The 22,894-nt window shown below is 37.1% G+C and overlaps 1 protein-coding gene across 4 annotated transcripts; it reads left to right on the top strand.

The window, feature by feature from the left end:
* The first annotated feature begins 3,015 nt into the window (after positions 1-3,015).
* Positions 3,016-21,996, top strand: znf362b (zinc finger protein 362b). 4 transcript variants are annotated; one of them, XM_017487651.3, is made up of 9 exons: positions 3,016-3,147; positions 4,871-4,935; positions 5,505-5,751; positions 5,910-6,053; positions 10,002-10,320; positions 10,654-10,878; positions 11,407-11,485; positions 12,150-12,308; positions 18,420-21,996. In XM_017487651.3, the coding sequence occupies exons 2-9, from the start codon at positions 4,873-4,875 to the stop codon at positions 18,534-18,536; spliced, it is 1,353 nt and encodes a 450-aa protein (XP_017343140.1). In that variant the 5' UTR covers positions 3,016-3,147; positions 4,871-4,872; the 3' UTR covers positions 18,537-21,996. The 4 variants fall into 4 exon arrangements, with proteins under 4 accessions (XP_017343140.1, XP_017343141.1, XP_017343142.1 ...); XM_017487652.3 differs by having other exon boundaries at positions 5,949-6,053; XM_017487653.3 differs by having other exon boundaries at positions 5,601-5,751.
* The last annotated feature ends 898 nt before the right edge of the window (positions 21,997-22,894 follow it).

Raw genomic sequence — 22,894 nt, forward strand, 5'->3', positions numbered from 1 at the left:
TGGGGTCAGAGCGCAGGGTCAGCCATGACACAGTGCCCCTGGAGCAGAGAGGGTTAAGTGCCTTGCTCAAGGGCCCAACAGTGGCAGCTTGGCAGTGCTGGGGCTTGAATCCCCAACCTTCCAATCAGTAACCCAGAGCCTTAACTGCTAAATTTTTTTTGACTCGCTTAACACACTTGTTTCCAGACATTTTGTGTTTTATGCACTAAAGCAAAATGGATAATGCTTTTCTAATAATATAATTATATTTATATGGCTTGTAAAGAGAACGGAGAGCACAATGCAGAACATTCATTTAAATTGACTAACAAAGTGGGTCTCTTAAATAAAAAAGATTCACAACATTTATTGTTTGGATTTTGTACTAACATTTGGTAAACATATGGTTAAAAAGATGAACCTCAAAGTAGTTTATATCACAAGAATGTGTTTTTATTGGTTTTGGGGGCTTTTTTGCTTTATTTGGTTAGGGATAGTAGAAAATTGACAAGGCAATATAGGATAGAAGAGTGGGGGTGTGATCGGGAAAATACCCTATGAGCTGGGAAACAAACCCTTCATTGTAGGAGAGAAGCAATTGATTTGTCACCTTTCTCTACATTTAGACTCAACAAAGAATTAACAAATAAATAGGTTATTTACATGAAGAATGTTCATGATTTTCTTTATTTACACTGCCTAGAGAGTACTACAATATGAGAAGAAACTGTCTCAGTAAATGTGACTGGGTGGATATAAAATGGAATGGAGGACAAATTAACCATTCCACACAACAAGACTGGTACAGCTGTGGCGTGTTTGTCATGCAGGTTGGATTTCCTCATTAAAATGTACAACATAAAGAAAAACAAAGAGTTTATCTTATAATAAATCCCATCCACAATCTAAATATGTACATAAAAAAAATTAAAAGAAAACAAATAAAAATGTTTGAAATATAAAAACATTCATGGATCATCAGTTCTTTTAATTATTTCATTAATAGGACATCTTTTTTTTTTTTTTTGACGAAAACCATTCAATCCAATAGGGGTCATTTTGACCCCCTTTATGCACTTTTTTGGTTCCTGCTTTGTAGAGTTAAATATCAAAAATCTAAAAGGTGTGCGTCATACTTGACACCTAGTCGAACACTTTACAGTTGGTTGTGTGACTGTAAGTCATTCCCTTCAAATGCTATTGAGCTTTAAATTATGGTATGTTTTGTGTATGGGCCCATTCTGTAGTGAAATACATGGCAATATTTACATATGATTTAATAGTTTATTTTAACAAATATCACAAATCTAAAAGGTGTGTGTTATACCTGACACCTAGATGAACACTTTACAGTTGGTTGTGTGACTGTACATCATTCCCTTCAAATGCTATTGAGCTTTAAATAATGGTATATTTTGTGTATGGCCCATTCTGTAGTGAAATACATATAAAATGTACATATGATTTAATAGTTTATTTGATTAAATATCAAAAATCTAAAAGGTGTTCGTCATACCTGCCATTTAGATGAACACTGTACAGTTGGTTGTGTGACTGTAAGTTATTCCCTTCAAATGCTATTGAGCTTTAAATTATGGTATATTTTGGATATGAGCCCATGCAGTAATAAAATGCATGGCAATTTTTGTATATGATTATTTTGTTACATATCAAAAATCTAAGAGTTTTGCATTATAGCTGACCCCTAGTTAAACACTTTACAGTTGGTTAGTCATTCCCTGCAAATGCTAGTGGAGTTAGAAACGTGTTTAACAATGTCGTATGTAACTTTAGAGATGGTGTTCTAATTCCCTTAATTTCCGCATATCTGCGAATATCGACCGTACAACGTCAAGCCAACTTTATGCCAGTGACGTATGTGGTGATATCCTAATTATATGACACACACACACACACACACACACACACACACACACACACACACACACACACACACACACACACACACACATACGGTTTTCAGGTGGTACCCTCTTCAAATATGCTACAAGACATTTGGATCCTTTTGAAACTGATGCAAGCTAAGAGAATTAAGTTCTAAACAAGTTAGTAAAAAATAAATAAACATTTCAGCAGTATTCCTGACCAAATAAAGAATTAATTTATATGTTTCCCTTAACACCTTAAAGTCACAGATTTTAGTTAGTCATTTGTGTATTAGTTTGCATATGCCTTGCAGAATCTGCAAAATGTTAATAAAAAATGTTAATCTTAAAAAATAGGACTTTTTTTGTTTGTTTTGTTTTATGTTTTGTGATAGTTGATCATGAGTCCCTTGTTTGTCCTCAGCAGTTAAACTGCCCACGGTTCTTCAAAAAAATCCTCCAGGTCCTGCACTTTGCTTGCTTTTCTGCATATTCCCCTTTCCAACAGTGACTATATCATATTGAGCTCCAACTTTTCACACTGAGCACAACTGAGGAACTCGTACACTATTAAACTATTACAACAGGTGCAAACGCTAACTGATGCTCAAGAAGGCAACACGAAAAATTAAGAGCCAGGGGGTGTAAACTTCTGAACAGGATAATCGGTGTAATTTGTTATTATTTTGCCTTCTTGGAAAAATATACATATCTTTTGTAGCTTCTGAAGGACAGTACTAAATGTAAAATATAATACCTTTAAACAAAATAATAATTTACACCGATCATCCTGTTGAAAAGTTTACACACCCGTCTCTTAATGTTGCCTTCTTGAGCATCGGTGAATGTTTGCACCTTTTGTAATACTGTTCCCCATTTGTAATAGATTATTACAAAAGCCCTCACATGCTTCACAATTTAATATTTTAGATTTCTTAAACTACATTACTTAAACAAATTAACTCGTTTATCTGAACACTTTTAGCTTCTCCATGCCTTATTGATGTGTTTAGTTTAATCCTTTTTTGTTTAATCATTACAGAAGGCTTGTGGCACTGGATCTGGAGCATTAGTGTGAATTTCAGGAATGGCTCTGCTCTTCGTTAGCACACACGCTGTATGTTCTACACTCTGGGAGTGTTAGCGGCTCTGTGGGAAGCACCAGAAGTGAACACTGGGCGACCCGGAAGCGCTGCAGCGTGGAGGCACACAGAAAGAACACCGAGGTCTTTTAGGTTTTATTAAGCTTCTCCTGCGAGGGAAACTGCAGTCCGAACACAAGGTTTGTGTGCAACGTTTTTACTCCTCCTTTCCCTATCCCCGATGGACAGTTTCATTGTCACGAAAGCCTCCCCGGCGAAGATGGCTTGTCTTTTATCTGGGCATAGGCATGCTAAATATGCCCCCAAATGTCATTATGCGAACGCGCTCGGTCTGCAGCTGTAAAATATTTCTGTGCACATTTCACTATGCAGCGTTATAAAGCAGTCGTTAGCGAGGATGGTGTCAAATTCCAGCTGTGAGCACGGCGCAGCGTTTGTAAGCCATTTTCTGCACGGCATGATTGTTGTAGGAAGTGTCATTTTTTTTTTTTTTTTTTTTTTTTTTTTTTCAAAGGGGCCGGGCAATTCAAAGGTGCAAATCTGTGTAAACAAATACACACATTAGCACTTTGTATGTTGTCCTTGTTAAACACAGATCCAGTGTAAAATGTGAAGGGTGTGTGAAATATGGCGCCGTTCCATATGAAAATAAGACGGGCTGCCATTTTTTTTTCTTTTGTCTGATTTTTTTTGGTAAAAGTGTGAGGAGGCATCGAGGAGGCCCGCATCAGTTTTTAACCCATCACCGCTGACCTGGTCATTAATGAGTATTCCCAAACACTACTGAAGAAAGTTCTGTAACTTTTATACGGCATCCACGTCAAAATGTACACGGTTTAAGTTTTATTGTTAGTCTGCTCTATGAGTGAGCATCTGTTGGTCAGAATTCTTGGAAATTGTAGATTTTCCCCCCCTCATGAACAGTCAATACTGCACAGTGTCATTTGTCAGATGTCATTTGTAAGTCATTTACTCAGGTTTTGGCATTTGAAGTTTTGCACGACAGTTAAATATAATGGTGATTATATTTCAGTTGAATGTTTTTATGGGGTCTATTGCATTTATTTTTGCTGGTCAAATAACACAGGAAACTCTTTATTCATCTCACATCAAATGCTGACTGTTGTGTTACAAGCAATATCACGGTTGTGATATTAGGGATTTTGTCCGTATTGTGCAGTACTAGTTTGGACCAGTTGCACCGTGAGGAATTAAATTAAACAAACAATTTGCTGATATTCATCTTTTTATCATTATCATTATTTTTATGCACCAGTTACACAACCAGGCCTAGTAAACTGCTATTTAAAACCTGAACTTCTGATTAAAACCTTAATTCCTGATGAGAACTTTGACTTTTTGATTAAAAGCTTAATCTGGGATTTAATTTCAGTGTCACACTTGAGATGGATCATTACCAATCCTTTTTCCTATCTTATAATTAAAAAAAACTAACTAAAATACAAAATATGTAAGAAGTCATTTTCCAGAAATTCATCATTCATCACTGCTGTTTTGGAATGTGATGCAAGATTAAAATGAATTTCTAACTAGTATATAAACCTGAAGTTATTGAGAAAAAGAAATAACGTTAATCTGGGTTTACTGATCAACTCAAACCAGGATTAAATGATGGCTTGAATGCAACCCGGATTACTTTTAAACAAAATCTAAACTTTGCTGTTACATGATTCATAGAGAAACTTAGATGTTAAAGATTAGTTTTTGTTGGTGTGAAAAAAAAAATTATTTATTCATTTTTGCAGGGTAAAATCCTAGTTAGGACATATAAACAATATGGATTAATGCCAATTTGTCTTCATGAATTAGCTTTCTTTTGTCCTCATTGTGCACTATGAAATTTAGCTTGTTTTAAAATGTTGTACTTTGCTTCCTTTAAAGGCATGGCTGAGCCTCGATTCAATAATCCGTATTTCTGGCCACCACCTCCATCCATGCCTGCTCAGGTGAGACATTACCTTTGGAATCTATAATTTCAGCTTGCACTTGCAAGTCAAATTTTCACCTATCGTTTTTGTCGTTGGTCTGTTCTTCAAAGGTCAAAAAAAATGTTAATAGAGATTTAATAATCCAATTTCATATGATGATAATTCAACTATGTATTACATATTTAGTCAGTTATAATCCCATGAACTCACCTTTGTGCGACTAATACACTACCTATTATATATGAATTAATCTCATTAGTAAAAGTTACTATAAGAAGAATTTCTATAGTACAACAAATAAACACCTGATGGGTATATTATGTTCTGTTTACTTGAGACTTTTATGTTATATTCTGCCATCTGCTTTCTTATCAGCTGCTACTATTTTGGATCGTCCTACAGTAAACCATAATGGATATTGCAAAACACATGCCAGTTCCATTATAACTTGCATACATATGCAGTGTTACTAAAGACCTTCTATTATATGACCCTAGATCTCAGTAGTGGTTTTTTTTTTTTTCTTTTTTTTTTTCTTCCCCTTCAAATAATGTCCCCAGTTTGAGCATAACCAATGATTCTTACAGCTGGATAACCTGGTACTAATCGACAAGATCAAAGAGCAGCTGATGGCAGAAAAGATCAGACCTGCGCATTTGCCACCCACCACTGTTCCCTCTCAGCAGACGCTGCTGGTGGCCTCACAACCCTCCGACGCTGCGCAGCACATGATGCCAATCCCCAAACTGCAGCAAGTTCCGAGCCTGCAAGCCCACAACTCAACCCAACCCGATGTCGCCCTGCATGCCCGCCCAGCCTCCAGTAGTGTTCCAGGTACTGAACATGACGTTTGGCACTTTGACATCCTTAGTGTACAGTGGGTTTGTGGATTTAGGACACAGAATTTGTGGTGTGTAGGTGCTATATAACACAGAACCATTGGATGCTGCATGTTATATTTTTCATGTATTTAAATGTGGATATGTTACCAGCAGTGATAATGGGTGGTGATTTTCTTTCTGGTGATCAAGAGGTGACCATGGACGACAAGTCAGCTGTGAAGGCTAAAGGATTATGGGAAGACTGGCACATGCGCCAAGCTGTGGATCAGGCTGTTAGAGCAAACCATCGTTCAGGTATAGACCATCCTTTTAAATTATACAACCAGATTTGTTTACTTCAGTTCTCTTCCATCATCTTCTCTTTAAGATCCACCTATGGGAGGGACATCTGTACCTGATCTCTATAGAAGCTTCCAATAGCACCGAATCTGGCTTGCCTGACAGGAGCGTGTATCCAAAGCTGAGGAAGGGCCTGTCCTGACTGCAGGCATATAAAACCTGACCATGCCCACTTCTCTCAGTAAACATTTGTTTCTCACAACCTCAATATTACTCTCTTGTTGTACCACATTTCCTCCATGGCTTTCAGAGTGTCCATAAGAGGCCACACCAGCCTCCACTACGTGTGATCATCATTGAAATGAGAAATTCTAGCAGATTTGCTTAGCCTGCTAGCCACTTGTTGACTGAACTAGTAATTACAGGCTACCTGCCTAGCTTTGCCACATTGTTTCCACACTGACACTGGTACCTGCTTGTCTGTCACAGCTAGCAGGCTTCCACTATAGCATGGCACTGTTTAAGGTCTTTGAGACCTAGTGAGGCAATTCAGCTTAATGCAGTGCCCTTATCACAGAGAGGGATTCATGTCATTTTTGCTTTTCTTGTATGGAGCTAAAACATGCTGAGGAAGCTACCCAACTGGAAACCATTGGTTTCAGGGCAAACTCCTGGGGAGTTGGGGTAAGATGTCATTTGCCATTGCAAATAAAACCCCAAAATCCACCCCTCTTACCCAAAGAGAAAAAGGCCTGCCTATTGTTTATGTGGACTCCCCATGTGTATAAGGTTTTTTTTTTTCCTTCTGGTCTACAAAAAAAAGAGGAACGCCTCAATCTGTGGGGAGAGGCCCTCCCCACCTATGGACACCCATCATTTGTTCACTGGGGTTACAGCACAAGAGTGGTAATGTGTATCAGCCCATGCTGTCTGTTTCCAGGTGCTGAGTACTCTCATGCGAAAGTGAGACTTGATGAGATGTACACAAGCAGTGTTTGCACACTTATTGGTACAACATTACACCTTGATTTAGGCTATGGCCTAAAGGTTTTCAGTGTAATAAATCATCTCCTGCAGGCAAATCAGCAGCTCAGTGTGTCAACATGATGAATAGATTGTTGTCTATTTCTATGACCACTTTGCCTGCATAGATCACTCCCACCAGCCTCCAGCTCTGGCTGGAAAACTTTTAGTCAACAAGCTATGTGATTTCCCAAATGGGTGGTCAGAACAATAACCAGAGGCTGCAAAATTTAGTTTACTATGAAATCTTCCTATTTCGATGGAATCTGGACAGGTCAGGCATTTGGGTTCCCCCATGATAATGCAAGGGCCTCATCCACTATAAGGCTGGAAGTGGCAGGTGTTTTAGAAATAGTGTCTCACCAGATAAGACTTGCCTGCTTGTGTCTTATCAGTGCTCAGTCTGACAGTATCTTTTCTACACGATCTTATGGACAATAGTACATCCTTGTCTACCATTAAGGTCTATATGTCACCCATTTCTGCATGCCAGTTCAATAATGCTGCCATGCGTTAGCATCCCCTCATCTACAGATATTTAGAAGGAGTCGACCATTCTTTGCCAGTCCCTAGGCAGCTTATTTGTGACCTGTCCTTGGTGCTGGAAGCATTATTCAAGCAGACATTTGAGGGCATAGAGAATATTGATTTAAGGCATTTATTGATTTAAAAGACATTTGTCTTATGGGGTAGCCCTGCTCATGACACTGGCCTTAGCCAAATGCATCAGTGATATGCACATGCTTTCATTTCATCCCCTTGTACTTATTCTCCCTTAACATGATGTAATTCAGCTATAATCCTGAGACCTAAGATGAATGAAATGACCAGGTATAAATGGGGTCTGAAAGTTTTGGAAGGCCATTACACGTCAACTCCTGACCTACTTTTGGTTCATAGTGAATTGGGTGTGATGTTACTGGGCTATACACAGTTGACCATACTTTTTTCCATCTAAAATTGATGTTTAAGACTACTTTTCTCTGAGAAAGAGGCAATACTCCATCTTAATCCTTTCACCTCCACATAATGTTATATTACTAGTCTTGATCTTCTGTTTAAAATTACTTCAATAATAAACTGCTTTACTTATTGGTTCCCCCAAAAAATCAGACAACAAAAAGGCAAGGAATCCACAATCTGTAAATATGAACATGAAACCCCTCAACCCTACATACTTCAAAGTTTGTATTTACAAACCTTCTTACAGTGACATGTTTTGCAATAGTTAAATATATGCACACGGTCCCCTCTGGAACTATTGGAACAACAAGGCTAATTTGTTTGTTTTTACTGAAGACATTTGAGTTTGAGATCAAAAGATGAATATGAGAATAGTTTAGAATTTCAGATTTTATTTCCTGGTTTTTATATGTAGATGTGGTAAACGACATAGAAAATTGCACATTTTGTATCAGACCACCCAATTTTTAAGCAAGCAAAAATATTGGAACATGTGAAGGGTAGGTGTTTCTTGTTATCCAGATGTGTGCTGTTACATTGATTGTTTAAACAAGAAATAGCTCTGAACCTCTACTCTTGGTTTTAGCCTTCAGTTTCATCTGTGAAGACTGCATTTGTTGTTAAAAAGGATAAGCCTACATGAAGATCAGAGAGCTGTCTATGGGGGGAAAAGCAAGCCATTTTGAAGCTGAGAAAAGAGGGAAAATCAATCAGCGGCATTGCAGAAACATTGGACATAGCTAATACAACATTTTGGAGTGTCCTGAGAAAGAAACCGCTGGTGTACTGAGCAACAGACTTTTGGGTCGTCCAAGGAAAACAACAACCACTGAAGACAAACACCCTGAGAGCCTGATTGAAATTCGCAAAGAAATACGGAGATGAGCCACAAAAGTTCTCTAACCAAGATTAACTTCTACCATAGTGATGGAAAGGCCAAAGTGTGGAGAAAAAAAGGTTCTGCTCATTATCCAAAACATGAACAAAACAATCTCATCTGTTAAACATGGTGGAGGTAGTGTCATGGCCTGGGCTTGCGTGGCAGCTTCTGGAATGGGCTCACTAGTCTTTATTGATGATGTAACTCATGATGGTAACAGCAGAATGAATTTAGAAGTATACAGAAACATTTTGTGTGCCAATTTAAAGAGATATGCATCCAAATTAATTGGGAGGAACTTCATCATGCAGCAAGACAATGATCCAAAACACACTGCCAACACAACAAAGGACTTTATAAAGGGGAAAAGTGGAAGGATTTAGGTTGGCCAAGTCAATCACCAGACCTTAACTCAACTGAGCATGCATTTCACCTCCTGAATAGTAGATTGAAAAGAGGAACACCTGAAACAAACAACAAGTGAAAGAGGCTGGGGTAAAAGCCTGGAAAAGCATTACAAAAGAAGAACCCAATTTAGTGATGTCAGTGAGTCGCAGGCTTGATGCAGTTATTGCAAGCAAGGTATATGCAACCAAATATTAAGTGTTATTTACTTTAATTTACTTAAATACTTACCCGTTCTTATACTTTTCTCACCTAAAAATTGGGTGGTCTGATACAAAAGATTCTATGTTTTATGTTGTTTAACATTTCTGGATGTAAATAACAGGAAATAAAAGCTGAAATCCTAATCTCTTATCTCATATCCATTTTTTTTTTTTTTATCTCAAACCCAAATGTCTTTTGGTGTACTGCACAAACAAATGAATTGGCCTTGCCATTCCAATGGTTTCAGAGGGGACTGTAGATAGATGGGTAATTAAAAAAAAAAAAATAGGTGAGTGGCTATACCAGCTTTATGGAAATAGCTGATGTCTTCTGGAAAACTTATCTAAGTTAAGAACCATATACAAATTGTGATTCTGAGCAAGGAAGTATTTCTGATACTGTTAGCTATTACTTCTATTAATAGCTAACAGCAGACAGCCATGTTTAAATAGCAAATCCCTAAATATATTCCACTTGTTCAAATACAGGTCTAGTACCTACTTCTCGTGCAGACAGTCACAGCACATCACAGGCCATGACATCCACCACCACATCCAGCAGTCAGAGCCGACTAGGAGCAGCATCCTCTCTGAATGTCATCTCAGGCCTGGCCAGTGCCCCTGGCATAGATCAGGTGAAGAACGCAGGCTTGGCAGGTATGCTGGGGCCTCAGCCCAAACCCTTACGTGGACGCAAGAAGATCAAAGCAGAGAATACCACAGGCCCCCTGCTGGTAGTGCCCTACCCAATTCTGGCATCTGGCCCCGACCAGTCAGTCACCATCGCAAAAGAGGGGAAAACTTACAGGTCTGAACATTAATGGGGTGTATGGTCTCTACTGGGCATCTGTACATTTAGTAATATTTTACCAACTTGCTGATTAACAGAATGTCTAGTACTCATAGATATTTTAGATGACATGCTTTACTGACAACTCTGATTTCCAATATGACATTTATTTATTTTTAGTCAATAGATATTATAATTTTTATGCAAATACAGTGGTTGTTTTCTCATTATAAAAATGACAGTGTAGTTTGTTTCTGACTACTGTGTCACACGTAATGTATCACTATAATTACTGTGTTTCCCTGTAAATGTAGCACTTGCTTGACTTTTGTCTGTGTCTATTCTGTGTAGGTGTAAAGTATGTCCACTCACCTTCTTCAACAAGTCAGAGATGCAGATCCATTCGAAGTCCCACACGGAGGCCAAACCGCATAAGTGTCCTCACTGTTCCAAGTCTTTTGCCAATGCTTCATATCTAGCTCAACACCTGCGGATTCACTTAGGAATCAAACCTTACCACTGTTCCTACTGTGAGAACTCTTTCCGCCAGCTCTCTCACCTGCAACAGCATACCAGGTCAGTAATCTTGATAAAACCCCCTCCACTGAACCCCAAATGATGAGCAGTACATAAGGGTACTGCATCCTTAGTGTTTATAGCCTGTCACAACATCAAGTTCAGAATTCAAAGGAAAGTTTTTCTTTTTCTTTTGGGGTTACACAAAAGTACTTTAGTGAAATAGTACCAAGGTACCAAACCACTTTAAAAACATTTTAATACTAATTAACCTGGTGATGAAGCTGCTATATGCCTTCTCAAATGGATCACTAAGGGCATAATAAGCTCCCTGGACAAACAAAAGTCGCATTTCTTCCCTTATACTTGGTTGTGCCTCTCCTCTGCTTAATAACAGCACCAACTCTGCCAGGTAAGGATTCCACTAGTGTCTTGAGATCATTTGTTTATACTTCATAAAAATCTGCTTTCTTGTGCACACATTAAACTACATCTGTTCTTAAACAAATCTAGAGTTGCTGTGCATTTATTTCCCAATTCGTTTGGTATCAAGATGACTAATTTATTTTTGGTTATTACATTATATAGGATTCATACTGGGGACAGACCTTATAAGTGTGGCCATCCCGGATGTGAAAAAGCATTCACACAGCTGTCGAATTTACAGGTGAGTATAACAGGAAAAAAAATCTGAGTGTGACTCAATTAGTTGAAAATTAGGAAGAAAGAGGGACTGACTGTAGACTAATTTAGACTTGGAATAGTAAGAATGGGAATGGAATATGAAAAATTGTCTTTTTGATAGATATAGAAGTTTTGATAGGCCTAATGGAAATAGAAAGGTCCAATGAGTGTGTGTGTGTGTGTGTGTGTGTGTGTGTGTATATATATATATATATATATATATATATATATATATATATATATATATATATATATATATTGTGTGTGTGTGTGTGTATGTATGTTATTCACACACATTATTTATTTATATATATATATATATATATATATATATAATGTGTGTATGTATAATCTTTTTTTATGTATATGTATATATGTATAATCTTTTATGGTGTACACCTATCTCGTTCCTACTTTATCAGCTATAACTACTGGCTGTCACCCATATTTGGGTATACATTGTTTGTCAGCCAACATTTATCACACCCATCATTGAAAAGGTACTTAATTAAAGAGATTAATTACCGAACAGTGTTTCCCTAATATGCCCAACACTATAGAGACAAAGAATGTGCTAGCATGAATGCTTGCTTTGCTATTATCCGTTTTCTTTTAAATGCCAGACATGTGTTCCTCTTATTGCTTAGTCCCATCAGAGGCAACATAACAAAGACAAGCCGTACAAGTGCCCGAACTGCTACCGTGCCTACACAGACTCGGCCTCCCTACAGATCCACCTGTCAGCCCATGCCGTGAAAAACGCTAAAGCCTACTGCTGCAGTATGTGTGGCCGCGCATACACATCAGTGAGTAACCATCTACATACCTCTGCAAGCAGGGATATGGGATAAAAAAAAAACCTTGCATGAAGTGTCAAAGAATTAGAATGTCCTAAGCAGTGTTACTGTACAGTGCAGTGTAATATGCACTATACTACACTCCACAGCAAAATAATTGTCTGATTGGAGTAGCTCAAAGCAGCCTAGAAGGCTAAGGTCTCTCTGCAGATTTCAGACCACAGAAGGCATGTTTTTTATCTCATAGGTTTTGTTATCCAGGTAGCTGATTTAAGCTAATTCTGAGTGGACGTTTTCAACATATTCATAAATGTACCTAATCTTTACTGCTAATTTGACCTGGTGTCTGAGAGGATTTGCATATGAGCATAGGGCTGCACGATTATGGACAAAATGATAATCTCGATTATTTATCATAATTATTAATTGATTTTAATAACATATTTTTATTGCACGTTCACATTTATTAAGTAGGCATGAGAAAACTTGAGCTAGTCAATTATGACAGAATTTAGGAACATAGTTTGAGCCATGACAAATTAATTTACCTTCTGGTAAACTAAATTGAATATTTTCAGTTAATTTTACAGACTGTATGCAAAAAAACAACCGTTAACCTGTTCCACCTTGTAAATACATACAATAAACATCAATGTTCATTGTTTGAAGTCTGCTCCTCTTAAATATTTTAAGGAAAATATTATATATCAAAATATAATAAAGCTACACTATTAGACATTTTCCACTGTCATGGTTCTGGGCTGGAGCCAGTTCTCGAACCACTCTGTGTATATTGTGTATATATCTGAATAATCTCATATAGGATGTGATTGGGTGAGTTCATTTATCCATCAAATGCAAAGCGCTTTAGTTTAATGGTGTTCATTACTGATTCTCCGATCAGGATTTTTACGACCGATAACGATCCAGATACCAATCTTTTTTTGTTTAAACTATAATCAGGAGGTCTATCATAAACAGTTAAATGTAAGCTCTCTGCTCGTGGTCACTGTTAATTGAGTTAAAATAATAGCAATGAGATACTGCTGGTTAATTGATAAGTAAACAAGCATAATATATTTATTTTTAAATATCTTAAAAACAATAGAGAGTCCTAATTAAAAGTAGACTAACACAAAAATGATCCATATTAGGAAAAAGGCTATTAGCTTTCTAAGGAAATAGCGAACTAAGCTTAAGGTCATATTGATATTAAATGCAACCCATAGTAATTAAATATTATTTCATTTCTCATTTTATTTATATTTAATGGAGTTGTTATTATATACATTTTTTATATTAAATGATTTATTTATAACTAAGCACATTTTCTGTCTTTACATTTTAGTAGTTTTATTTTTGTTTGTTTATCAGTTTTAGATGGGTTCCCCCAGTACAGTGTCCATGTCTGCTGATAATATTTTGGGGGGTATTAAATCAAAACATGGAAACTGGAATTGAGTTTTCTAGTGATATCTGGGAACCGTGAGTTTAAATGAAGTGAATTAGAGTTAGTGAATGGAGAGCTGAAGTGTACTGTAGGTTTACAGACTGAAGAGGTCTTAGTCTTGATTATGATTGGTGAGGAATTTTTTTAAAAAGAAGTTTGAATTAAACCCACCTTGTAGCATTAGCATTATTATTAATTTACTCCGCCCGAAGCCGCTGTGTCTACACGAGCAGGTGCAAGTTCAGGTCATTTTGCGGGATCAATAAAAGATGGCAGTTTCTGAGATCAGGAAGTTGAAGCAGATGATGTACAGACTTGCTCGTCATCATAATGGCTTCTCTGCAGTATTTACACACTTGTTCGGTTGACTGAGGAGATGAAAAGCAGTGTGAAAGTAACTGTTGCTTGGTGTAGATGTATTTTGGACTTCCTGTAGTTTTTATTCCGATTGTAGTATACAACTCCGAACAGGTCACTCGCACCGGTGCGAATAAATATTTATTCACAGTCGCACAAAATACTTTTCAGTCACAAATGCGAGTGAAATGGTCGCACGGTAGAGCCCTGTATCTGCAAAGTTTTTTCCCGTTCAGCGTGATGACGTTTAATGTCCCTGACAAACTCTGTAGTGCCATTTAGCATCATGTTAATGTCATGATTTCTCCTTGCGCAAAGCGCTGGAGCTTGAAGCGAGGCTGGCAGCTCCAGCGCTAAAAACGCCATTTCGGTGTTTTGACACTACAAAATGACGTCATCCCTGCGCCGCTCTATAGTCATAGGCTGTAAGTATAGGAAGCGCTTGATTTGATCTGCAGAAGAGTTTTAGCAGAGGACGAACTTTAAACGTTAATATCGCACTCGATTATGTTAATTTAATCGTGGGCAGTCAAAATCGTAATTGCGATCGATATTCGATTAATTGTGCAGCCCTATATGAGCATATCCGTAAATCTTTCATAATCATCCTTTATGATAGCCAGCTAGCTTACATAAGCTAACGTGGCCTGGTGTCTGAAAGACTTTTAGGTTATAATAATCAAGTCTTCATAATCTTCCCTACTAAGTCATCTAGATAATGTGAGCTAACTTGACAGTACTTGAGAGAATTTTTGTAATGAGGTTTACAGTTTAATTAGCTATAAAGAGTTTTATTTGAACAATGTAAAACCAGAATGGTAGTGGAAAGACAAAACCATTGGGAACCTTTTCCTCAGAAGTAACATATTTAGTAAGTCAATAAGAAACAACATGTATGACTGTACAATACTGCTATGATCAGAGAGCTGAGGCCACAGTGCTCAGCACTGCCTGCACAAAGGTCTCCTCAAAGGTTGATGCACAGCCTGTGTGTCAGTGTGAGCTTTTCATGACCTAAGTACTACTCCAGGTCGTAAGAATGGTGTCATAGATGTAAACCACTACAAAAAAGTGGGTGGATCTGCATCTGTTTCTCAAAATGGTTTCAGAGCTGACTGCCTCAACCTGTGTTTGGTGCTGTATTCTGTACAAAGCAGAACACTTGCTTGACAAATAAGTTGAAAACAGCTGTAATTTTGGTCAAGCCAAGAGGCATCACAAGGTATTCATAGTGCTCCATGGCTGTGGAGAAGGTAGACTTCCACAGGTATTTTGAAACCTCTGGCACCAGGAAACTGTTCCAGTGCTGCTGTCAAAATAGGCAAGGGATAATGAACCTTTTGGTGACCTGGTTCAGTACTTTGTAGTAGAGGTCGAAGAATAGTGGACTAACAACTAAGTTGGGCAATTCCTGCCGATAACCGATTAATCAAACAATCGTTTTCGAAATTGATACTGAACGAAAACATAACACTCATATACTCAAATATTTCTGAACTTTATTACAAAATAAACAGTACTGACTGTACTATGAAAATGTACTGTACTTTTTTTATGAAATACATATTAAAGTAAATAAAAGATACATCCAAACTGAACAACTAGTAAAACTCCAAATAAAAGACTTCCAAAATGAATTTTAAAAACACTTCAATTAACACACCAACATTTGGCAGTGATAGTTTTTATTTCACCTTTCTCATACTGTATAATGTCAGCGGACTCTTCTCAGCTGCTTCTGCAACACATTTTTGCAGTTAACCGATAGTACGAGCAATCGGTTATTGTGTTGATTAATCAGCAAAACCAATCGGTCAGTCGAGCTCTACTCTGTAATCAATGCACAGCTGGAGTCCCCCATCCTTTTTCTCAATGAAAAAGAAGCTGGCCAACACTGAAGTCCAAATGAATCCCTTCCTAAAGGCCTCTGGCAGCATGTTAATAGCAAAATCCGAAGGAAAGTGTAGAGGGAATTTGGTGGCACCACTGCCAGTTTATGGATGGTACATTGTGGGCACACAGTCTGTCCCCAGTGATGATGAACACAGAGTGTCTGAATGATTTGATCCTATCTGAAGTTTTTTGGAATAGAAACTCCATAACCTAGGGGTCAGCTATCCACTGTCCAGATTGGAGTAGATTGATTTTACTTGCTCCAACCAAATGTTCAATAAATCTGCCCATTGCTTCAAGAGTTGCTCATGTCTGCAACATGTACAGTAACTCACCCCAGCTCAGCGAAATGCCAGTTACTCACCAATTAAGTGACAAAGTGGTCTCATGAGGCAGTTCATGAGAGCGCATGTGTTCAGTAGGCCTGCCGTAGAGATGCAATATTGAAAGAATAGCCGGGTGCTGTGCACTTCCATAGTTCTGGGAGGTAAACCAAGAAATGTTGTGAAATACTATTAGAAAGGTTCTTAACAGAGCATGGAGACTCTTTTACTGACAAAGTAGAACTTATGTAACAGCAGGCTGCTGCAGGAAATGACGTCTTTACATAAACTTTTTTTTTTTAATTAAAAAGCAGTTATTGAATGGAAGCGAGCCACCAGCAGAAAGGTTTTTAATGCATTTTAATTTTACCACACAAACTCGATGGAAACATTGCTACTGTCTCAGAACTTTGTGAACCTCAGAAAATGTCAAGTGTTTATATACAGTCATTTGAAATAATAAGTACACCCCATGGAAATTGTTGGATTTTTTTTTTTTTTTTTTTACATATTTGGTAAAGCAAACATTTGATCCTCTTTGAAACAGTGCCTATTAATAAAGTTGATGCACTGTATCAAACGACACATAAAATTGACATTTAGAACCTGCTTAAGTTGTGCGAGTGGAACCTGTCTCATTTATACCCCTCTCACATCTAGTGTCTGGTGTTCCCTTTGCTATAGAGGACTGTGGTGGCATCATGGCAAGATCTAAAGAGTCCTGTATGGCCTTCAGAAAAAAGGTTGTGGATGCCTATGCCTAGTCTGGCAAGTAGAAATTCATCATTCCACTGTAAGGAAAATCGTCTACAAATGGTGCAGATTTCAAATGACCAGGACTGGCCGTGCCAGCAAATTCAACCCAAGAGCAGACCGTTGCAGACCGATGCAAAATGAAATCTCCAAGAACCACAAAATTTCAGTCACAGGATCTGCTAGTAAGTCTTGCAACTGTTGGTGTCGAAGTGCATGCTTGTACAATCAGAAAGAGATTACACAAATTTGACCTGCATGGGAGGCGTGCCAGGAAAAAGCCTTTGCAAGACTACAGTTTGCCAATGAGCATATAGGCAAAGAACAGGCCTTTTGGAATAATGTGCTCTGGACAGACCAATCAAAGATCGAGTTGTTTGGCCACAGTAACAGCAGACATGTTTGGCACAGACCAAAGACAGCTTTTCAGGAGAAGCACCTCATACCAACTGTGAAGCAGGGTGGTGAAAATGTTATGTTTGGGGTTGCTTCACTGCTTCAGTGACTGGACAGCCTGCATTTATTGATACAACTATGAATTCTGCATCATATCAAAGTGTGCTTGAAGATAATGTGAGACCATCTGTCTGAAAGTTGGACCAAAAGTGGACCTTTCAACAGGATAATGATATTAAGCACACTTGCAAATCCACCAAGGAATGGATCAGAAAGAAGAAATGGAGGGTTATGGAATGGCCTAGTCAAAGACCAGATTTGAATGCACTGAAATGTTGGGGGGGGTTCGAAACAGGCAGTACATGCAATAATAACCTCAAACATCTTGCAACTGAAAGAATATTGCATGGAAGAGTGGCCAAATATTCAAGCAAGCCGATGTTAGAGACTGGTGGACAATTATGCAAAACGCCTACAAGAAGTTATTTCTGTTAAAGGGGGGAATACTAGCTTCTGAGGCCAAGGGTGTACTTACTTTTTTCACAGATGAATATCATATCTATTGATATTTTTGTTGAATAAATGATTGAAAAAGCAAATTTTCCTTATGATTTTGTTCAAGTATGTCACCTATATTAATAGGCACTGTATCAAAGATGATCAAATGTTTGCCTGTCCAAATATGTCAAAAAGGCCAATAATTTCCATGGGGTGTACTTTTTTTTCACATGACTGTAGAATTATATAGATTGAACAAACCCTGCTCTCAGAAGCAGGTAAACAGTATTCAAGGTTAATAAAAAAAATTATGTGCTTGTTTCAGAAATGCAATGCATCACTATTCACTTACGCTGTAAAGCTCTTTCAGCAATTGTAGCATGTTTTGATCTAAACAGACAACTTACATTTCCTCTCTCTCTCTTTTTTTTTTTTTTTTTTTTTTTTTAGGAGACCTACCTTATGAAGCACATGTCCAAACACACAGTGGTGGAGCATCTGGTTAGCCACCACTCTCCACAGAGAACAGAATCTCCCAGTATCCCCATACGTGTCTCTCTCATCTGAGCTTTGCTTTGCTCTTCCCTTTACCTCCTCATCTTATTGTGTGTGCCAGACTGCTCTTCTGTTTAGAAAAAAAAGAAGACAAAGGAATAGACAGTACTGCGGTCCTGAAAAGGACACTTGTGTCTGCCATACTCTTTGCTTTATTTAGCAGTTTAGTGAAAATTAGTGTAGCGGCTCGACTGGCTGCCATCTCAACACCAGGTGTCTGCTGCTGATTCGCCTCGGACACTAGTCTAACTGACATGCATTCCAGAAACAGATCGACAGAGCGTTTTCCATTAGTTTGTTCTCATATTATGTTACTGAGGGTGTATTAGGAGGCATCCAAAGATAAGCTTTAAGCACTTTCCAGTCTTTGGGGTTCAGCTTAAATGTTTGAATTTTCAGACAGAACGTAAGGCCTTGTTTTGGGGCTGACAGTCTTTTAGTGTTGGTCAGTTTCTGTCTCTTTTTACATACAGTATGGCACCATCAGGTTTTACAGGGTTATGTGTTTAGTGTTAGTGTGGATATGACAGTGCCTCCACTTTATGTTTCTTTTAACCATCGATAGACAGATATCAGATATTGGGATAAAAATGACAAGTAACATATTAATCATTTTTTTTCTCGATAAAATGTTGTGGTGTGTGTGAACTTGGCAAGGGATGATTTGACCTAGAAATGGGATTCATGTGTGGGAACAATGTCAGTGTGTTCAGAGAACACCAGCGATACACTTGGTGATCAGTTTTTAGCTTTCTTTATTACGTACAAACCTTACGTAACCATTTTACCCACTTTTCATAAACTAAATTGTAGTAGGTGTACACCAAGGTTATGTGGTAAGAGTTCCTTTTATTTTTATACTATCTCTTAAAGGCATTTTTCTATGGAGGTTCTATAGAAAATGTACAAAGAGCATCAGTATGACCAGATGCTCTCTAAAATAATCTCTTATATGAAATACATCACAGATGTACCATGTATACTTTTTTTTTTGTGTGCAATGTCATGGAAATTGGTTTGATTTCCTGATCTGTCCTTTAGGCCAATCCTAATGTTGTGAGGAAAAGCTATCATTTTTAGCACTTCATCATATGACATTACACTGTCCATTAAATGGGCTGATGTATTGACACGGTGTGGTTAAAAGTCAGGGGTGTATACTCATGAACTCTTCTTCATCCCTGTAAAAACAAGTAATGTAGAAGCACCTTGACAAATGAGTGAGAAGCTGCAACTAGTCATGGGTCTTTTAAATGATTGTCATTATTGGGGATTTGAGGACAAAAAAGCAGCAGCCCTGCGCTGGACTTTGTAGTACTGATCCCTAAACTTTATAGAAAATGCCAGTGATGCAAAAATCCACCTGTAAAAGCTTTATAAGTTTTGTCTAGTTTCAAAAGATCAGCTATTGTGGCTCATAGTGAAGGTGTATTGTAATGTGCTCAAAAATATATTCAGTAATTTAGCTGTCAATGTACTTTGAATCAGAACGAGTACAAAAAATGCTTCTTTAAAAAGCAGCTACAGTATTAAAAGGGAGTCGCTCAAACAATATGAAGTACGCATAAGAATGTAATTGTAAATTTAAAAAGTCGTTGCGATATTTGGCATTCAGTTAGATTGTTTCGGTTGAGATATGTAAGAGCGTATATTTGCCCTGTACCAGCTGCCCAGCGTGCTAGTAAAATCTCTGGGCAAACGTTACTGCCTACAATATAGACTATTACATGTGTATGATTACAATTTAAATTTGCTGCAACAGAGATTTACATACAACATATTAACCACAATCCTAGTATGACCAGTGTATTTCGCAAATTTTCTGATGAATATTAGCACAGTTTCCCTGAATATTAAATAAATGAAATAGACATTTGCTTTACAGCTAGCTTTATAGGGGAAAGGTATGTTAAAGCTCATCCTGGCTTTAATCAAGTATAAATAATGTCTGATTAGTGTAAAGTGCAAATGTTTAGTATTCAGTATTAATTTTTCCAAGAAATTCCCCTGAACATGGACCCATAGAGATTGTTTGCAAATGAAGGTGATTTTAAATAATAATAATAATAATAATAATAATTGTGAAGTACATGAATTTATAGAAGTCGATTCATAAAATAAAATGACCAAAACATTTTTAGTGTCACACTGTCGGTTCAGTAAAGCAGTTGTAGAATCCTGACGTTTCATAGTCTTCTCAAAGTGATTTGCGTTGTCAAACACTGCAGCAACTTCACTTACAGGCTTTTTTTTTTAATCATCAGTCATACCATACCAGTCATTTGTTAAGCTCATACTGTTTAATTTGAGAACATAAGTAACTGCCAGAAAGTTTTTATCAGTGTAATTAATGTGTAATGTTCTCCTTAAGTTCTTTATTATTTCATATGTGTATAGGTTTCATTAGTTGTTGCTTCCAATGTTCCAATAGGCCAAAATTACAGTGGTCTTAATAAGGATTTGTTCAGTTTACTGATTCAACAGATTGTCAATTAAAAAAAACAAAAAAAACTTAAGTAGCCCAAAGTTGCTTTCTAATTTCTTTGAGGTTTAAAAACTCAGCAGAGGAGTAATGTTTTTGACTGTGACTTGTCTGTTACAGTGACATGATCTCTGTCATTCTAATAAAGAGAGCAAACAGTATATAACTATTCCTAATCACGAAGAGGCTCATGTGTTGGTTTGATTCCGTGTCTGTGGCCTAAAAGAATGTTCTCATTGTGTGTAAAACCTCAATAGAAAGCTGTACAATGGAACTCAAGCATGTTTACATATCAAAGCCCCAGTCAGTATGTTCTGGCTTTTTTGGTTTTCACATTTCTCATAGCAGACTGGCAGACACTGATTGTGATGATGATTTTTTTTTGTTTGTTTGTTTTTTTTGCACATTAGTCCGGTTTTATTTAGCTCTGAATCCATACATCCTAACCGGGGCTTTAACAGACTCCAGATTATTTTAGCCAGTTGTCCATTTGCCGAAATCTCTTTATATGAATGAGATGTGTACATTTATTATAAAGTATACCATGTATTCATCATTAATAGTGCAAATTACAAGCTTTAGCTAGTGTACTTTTTGTTTTTTCATCTGTATTTCCAGTTATTGATGATTATCTCTGTAAGTACTGATTGTTTTTTAATATCCATTCTTTTTATCATTTATTTGTACCTTGAATATTCACCTTGATGGTTGTATTTCTTCCCCGCACCCCCCATGTTGACGTTTTCAGTATTCAGTGTTAAGCCTTTTTTATGTTTCCGCATGGACTTCTCTGACAGTAATTGTTATTAACTGTTAACAAATATATGACATTGTTATATATGTCTGGAAGTTATTACATTTCATTTGTCTTGCATTGTGGTCTCCAAGATTTAATTCAGTATGCACAGACAATACAGCGAGATTTAATTTAGAAAATATCAATGTCAAGAACACTTTGTATCTATCTTGTTTAATAAACTCAGACTGTTATATATGTGTTCACATAACTTCTTAAAACTTTTGTTTAATTAGACTGGTCATTCAGGTAGCAAGAAAGGTCATCTTTAAAGCATTACGGAAGAAAATTAAGTTCACTGTTTTTGTTTTTAAAAGTACAAAAGAAATAATGGTAATACTTAACATTCACTTAACTGACATTATTTAATGAACTGGATTACATGAACAACCCATGTACTTCAGCATTAATAAACTATAAGCAATATAAAGTAATGACCATTTTAACTGCTTAAAAATAAATGAAATGTGTTAAATATTCAGAACCTGCATAAACCATTTTTTAGCTCATCAGTGAGTAAAATTAAGGCCACAGTGGGAAATGTAAACCAAACCCTTAATAAACTGGCAAAGTTCAAAACTGAAGCTGAAATGCAAGTTCCAATATTTACACCTGAACACAGAGTTCAATAAATTATGAACGTTTTCAGAACATGCTGTGATAAAATGTTTGCCAATTCATGTGGACTTATTTTTGATCATGAATTGAATAAACAATCATCACTGTAGGTGCGTTATCTTTATCACTTGCTTTAATTAATTATGATTAAAGTTGTGCTTCGTTAATGTTAACTAATGCAGTGTACAATGCAAGTTCAGTGATCCTTAACAAAGTATTACAAAAAAAAAAAATCATAAAATAATGATTTTTGTAAATTATCAAATAATAGTATTCAAAGTTATGATTACCCAGATTTTGCTTTTTCATATTTTGGACTAGGGAAGACAGCAGCTACAGTAACATTGTTTTACTATCAGTTTAATATCACATCCATTACTTTCAACAGATTACAGCTTCAAATTTCAAGCATAATTCTTAAGAAACAGCACTTCTAGCAAAGGGATAAGGAAATGGATGGTGCTTGATCAAAAT

The sequence above is a fragment of the Ictalurus punctatus genome, chromosome 15 (genome assembly GCF_001660625.3).
Source record: "Ictalurus punctatus breed USDA103 chromosome 15, Coco_2.0, whole genome shotgun sequence".
Taxonomy (NCBI): domain Eukaryota; kingdom Metazoa; phylum Chordata; class Actinopteri; order Siluriformes; family Ictaluridae; genus Ictalurus; species Ictalurus punctatus.

Excerpts from the sequence above, each read along its gene's own strand:
- znf362b (XM_017487651.3), top strand. The coding sequence starts at position 4,873 with ATGGCTGAGCCTCGATTCAATAATCCGTATTTCTGGCCACCACCTCCA. Across the intron at positions 5,752-5,909 it reads AGCCTCCAGTAGTGTTCCAG|CAGTGATAATGGGTGGTGAT; the intron begins GTACTGAACATG and ends ATATGTTACCAG. Across the intron at positions 6,054-10,001 it reads TAGAGCAAACCATCGTTCAG|GTCTAGTACCTACTTCTCGT; the intron begins GTATAGACCATC and ends GTTCAAATACAG.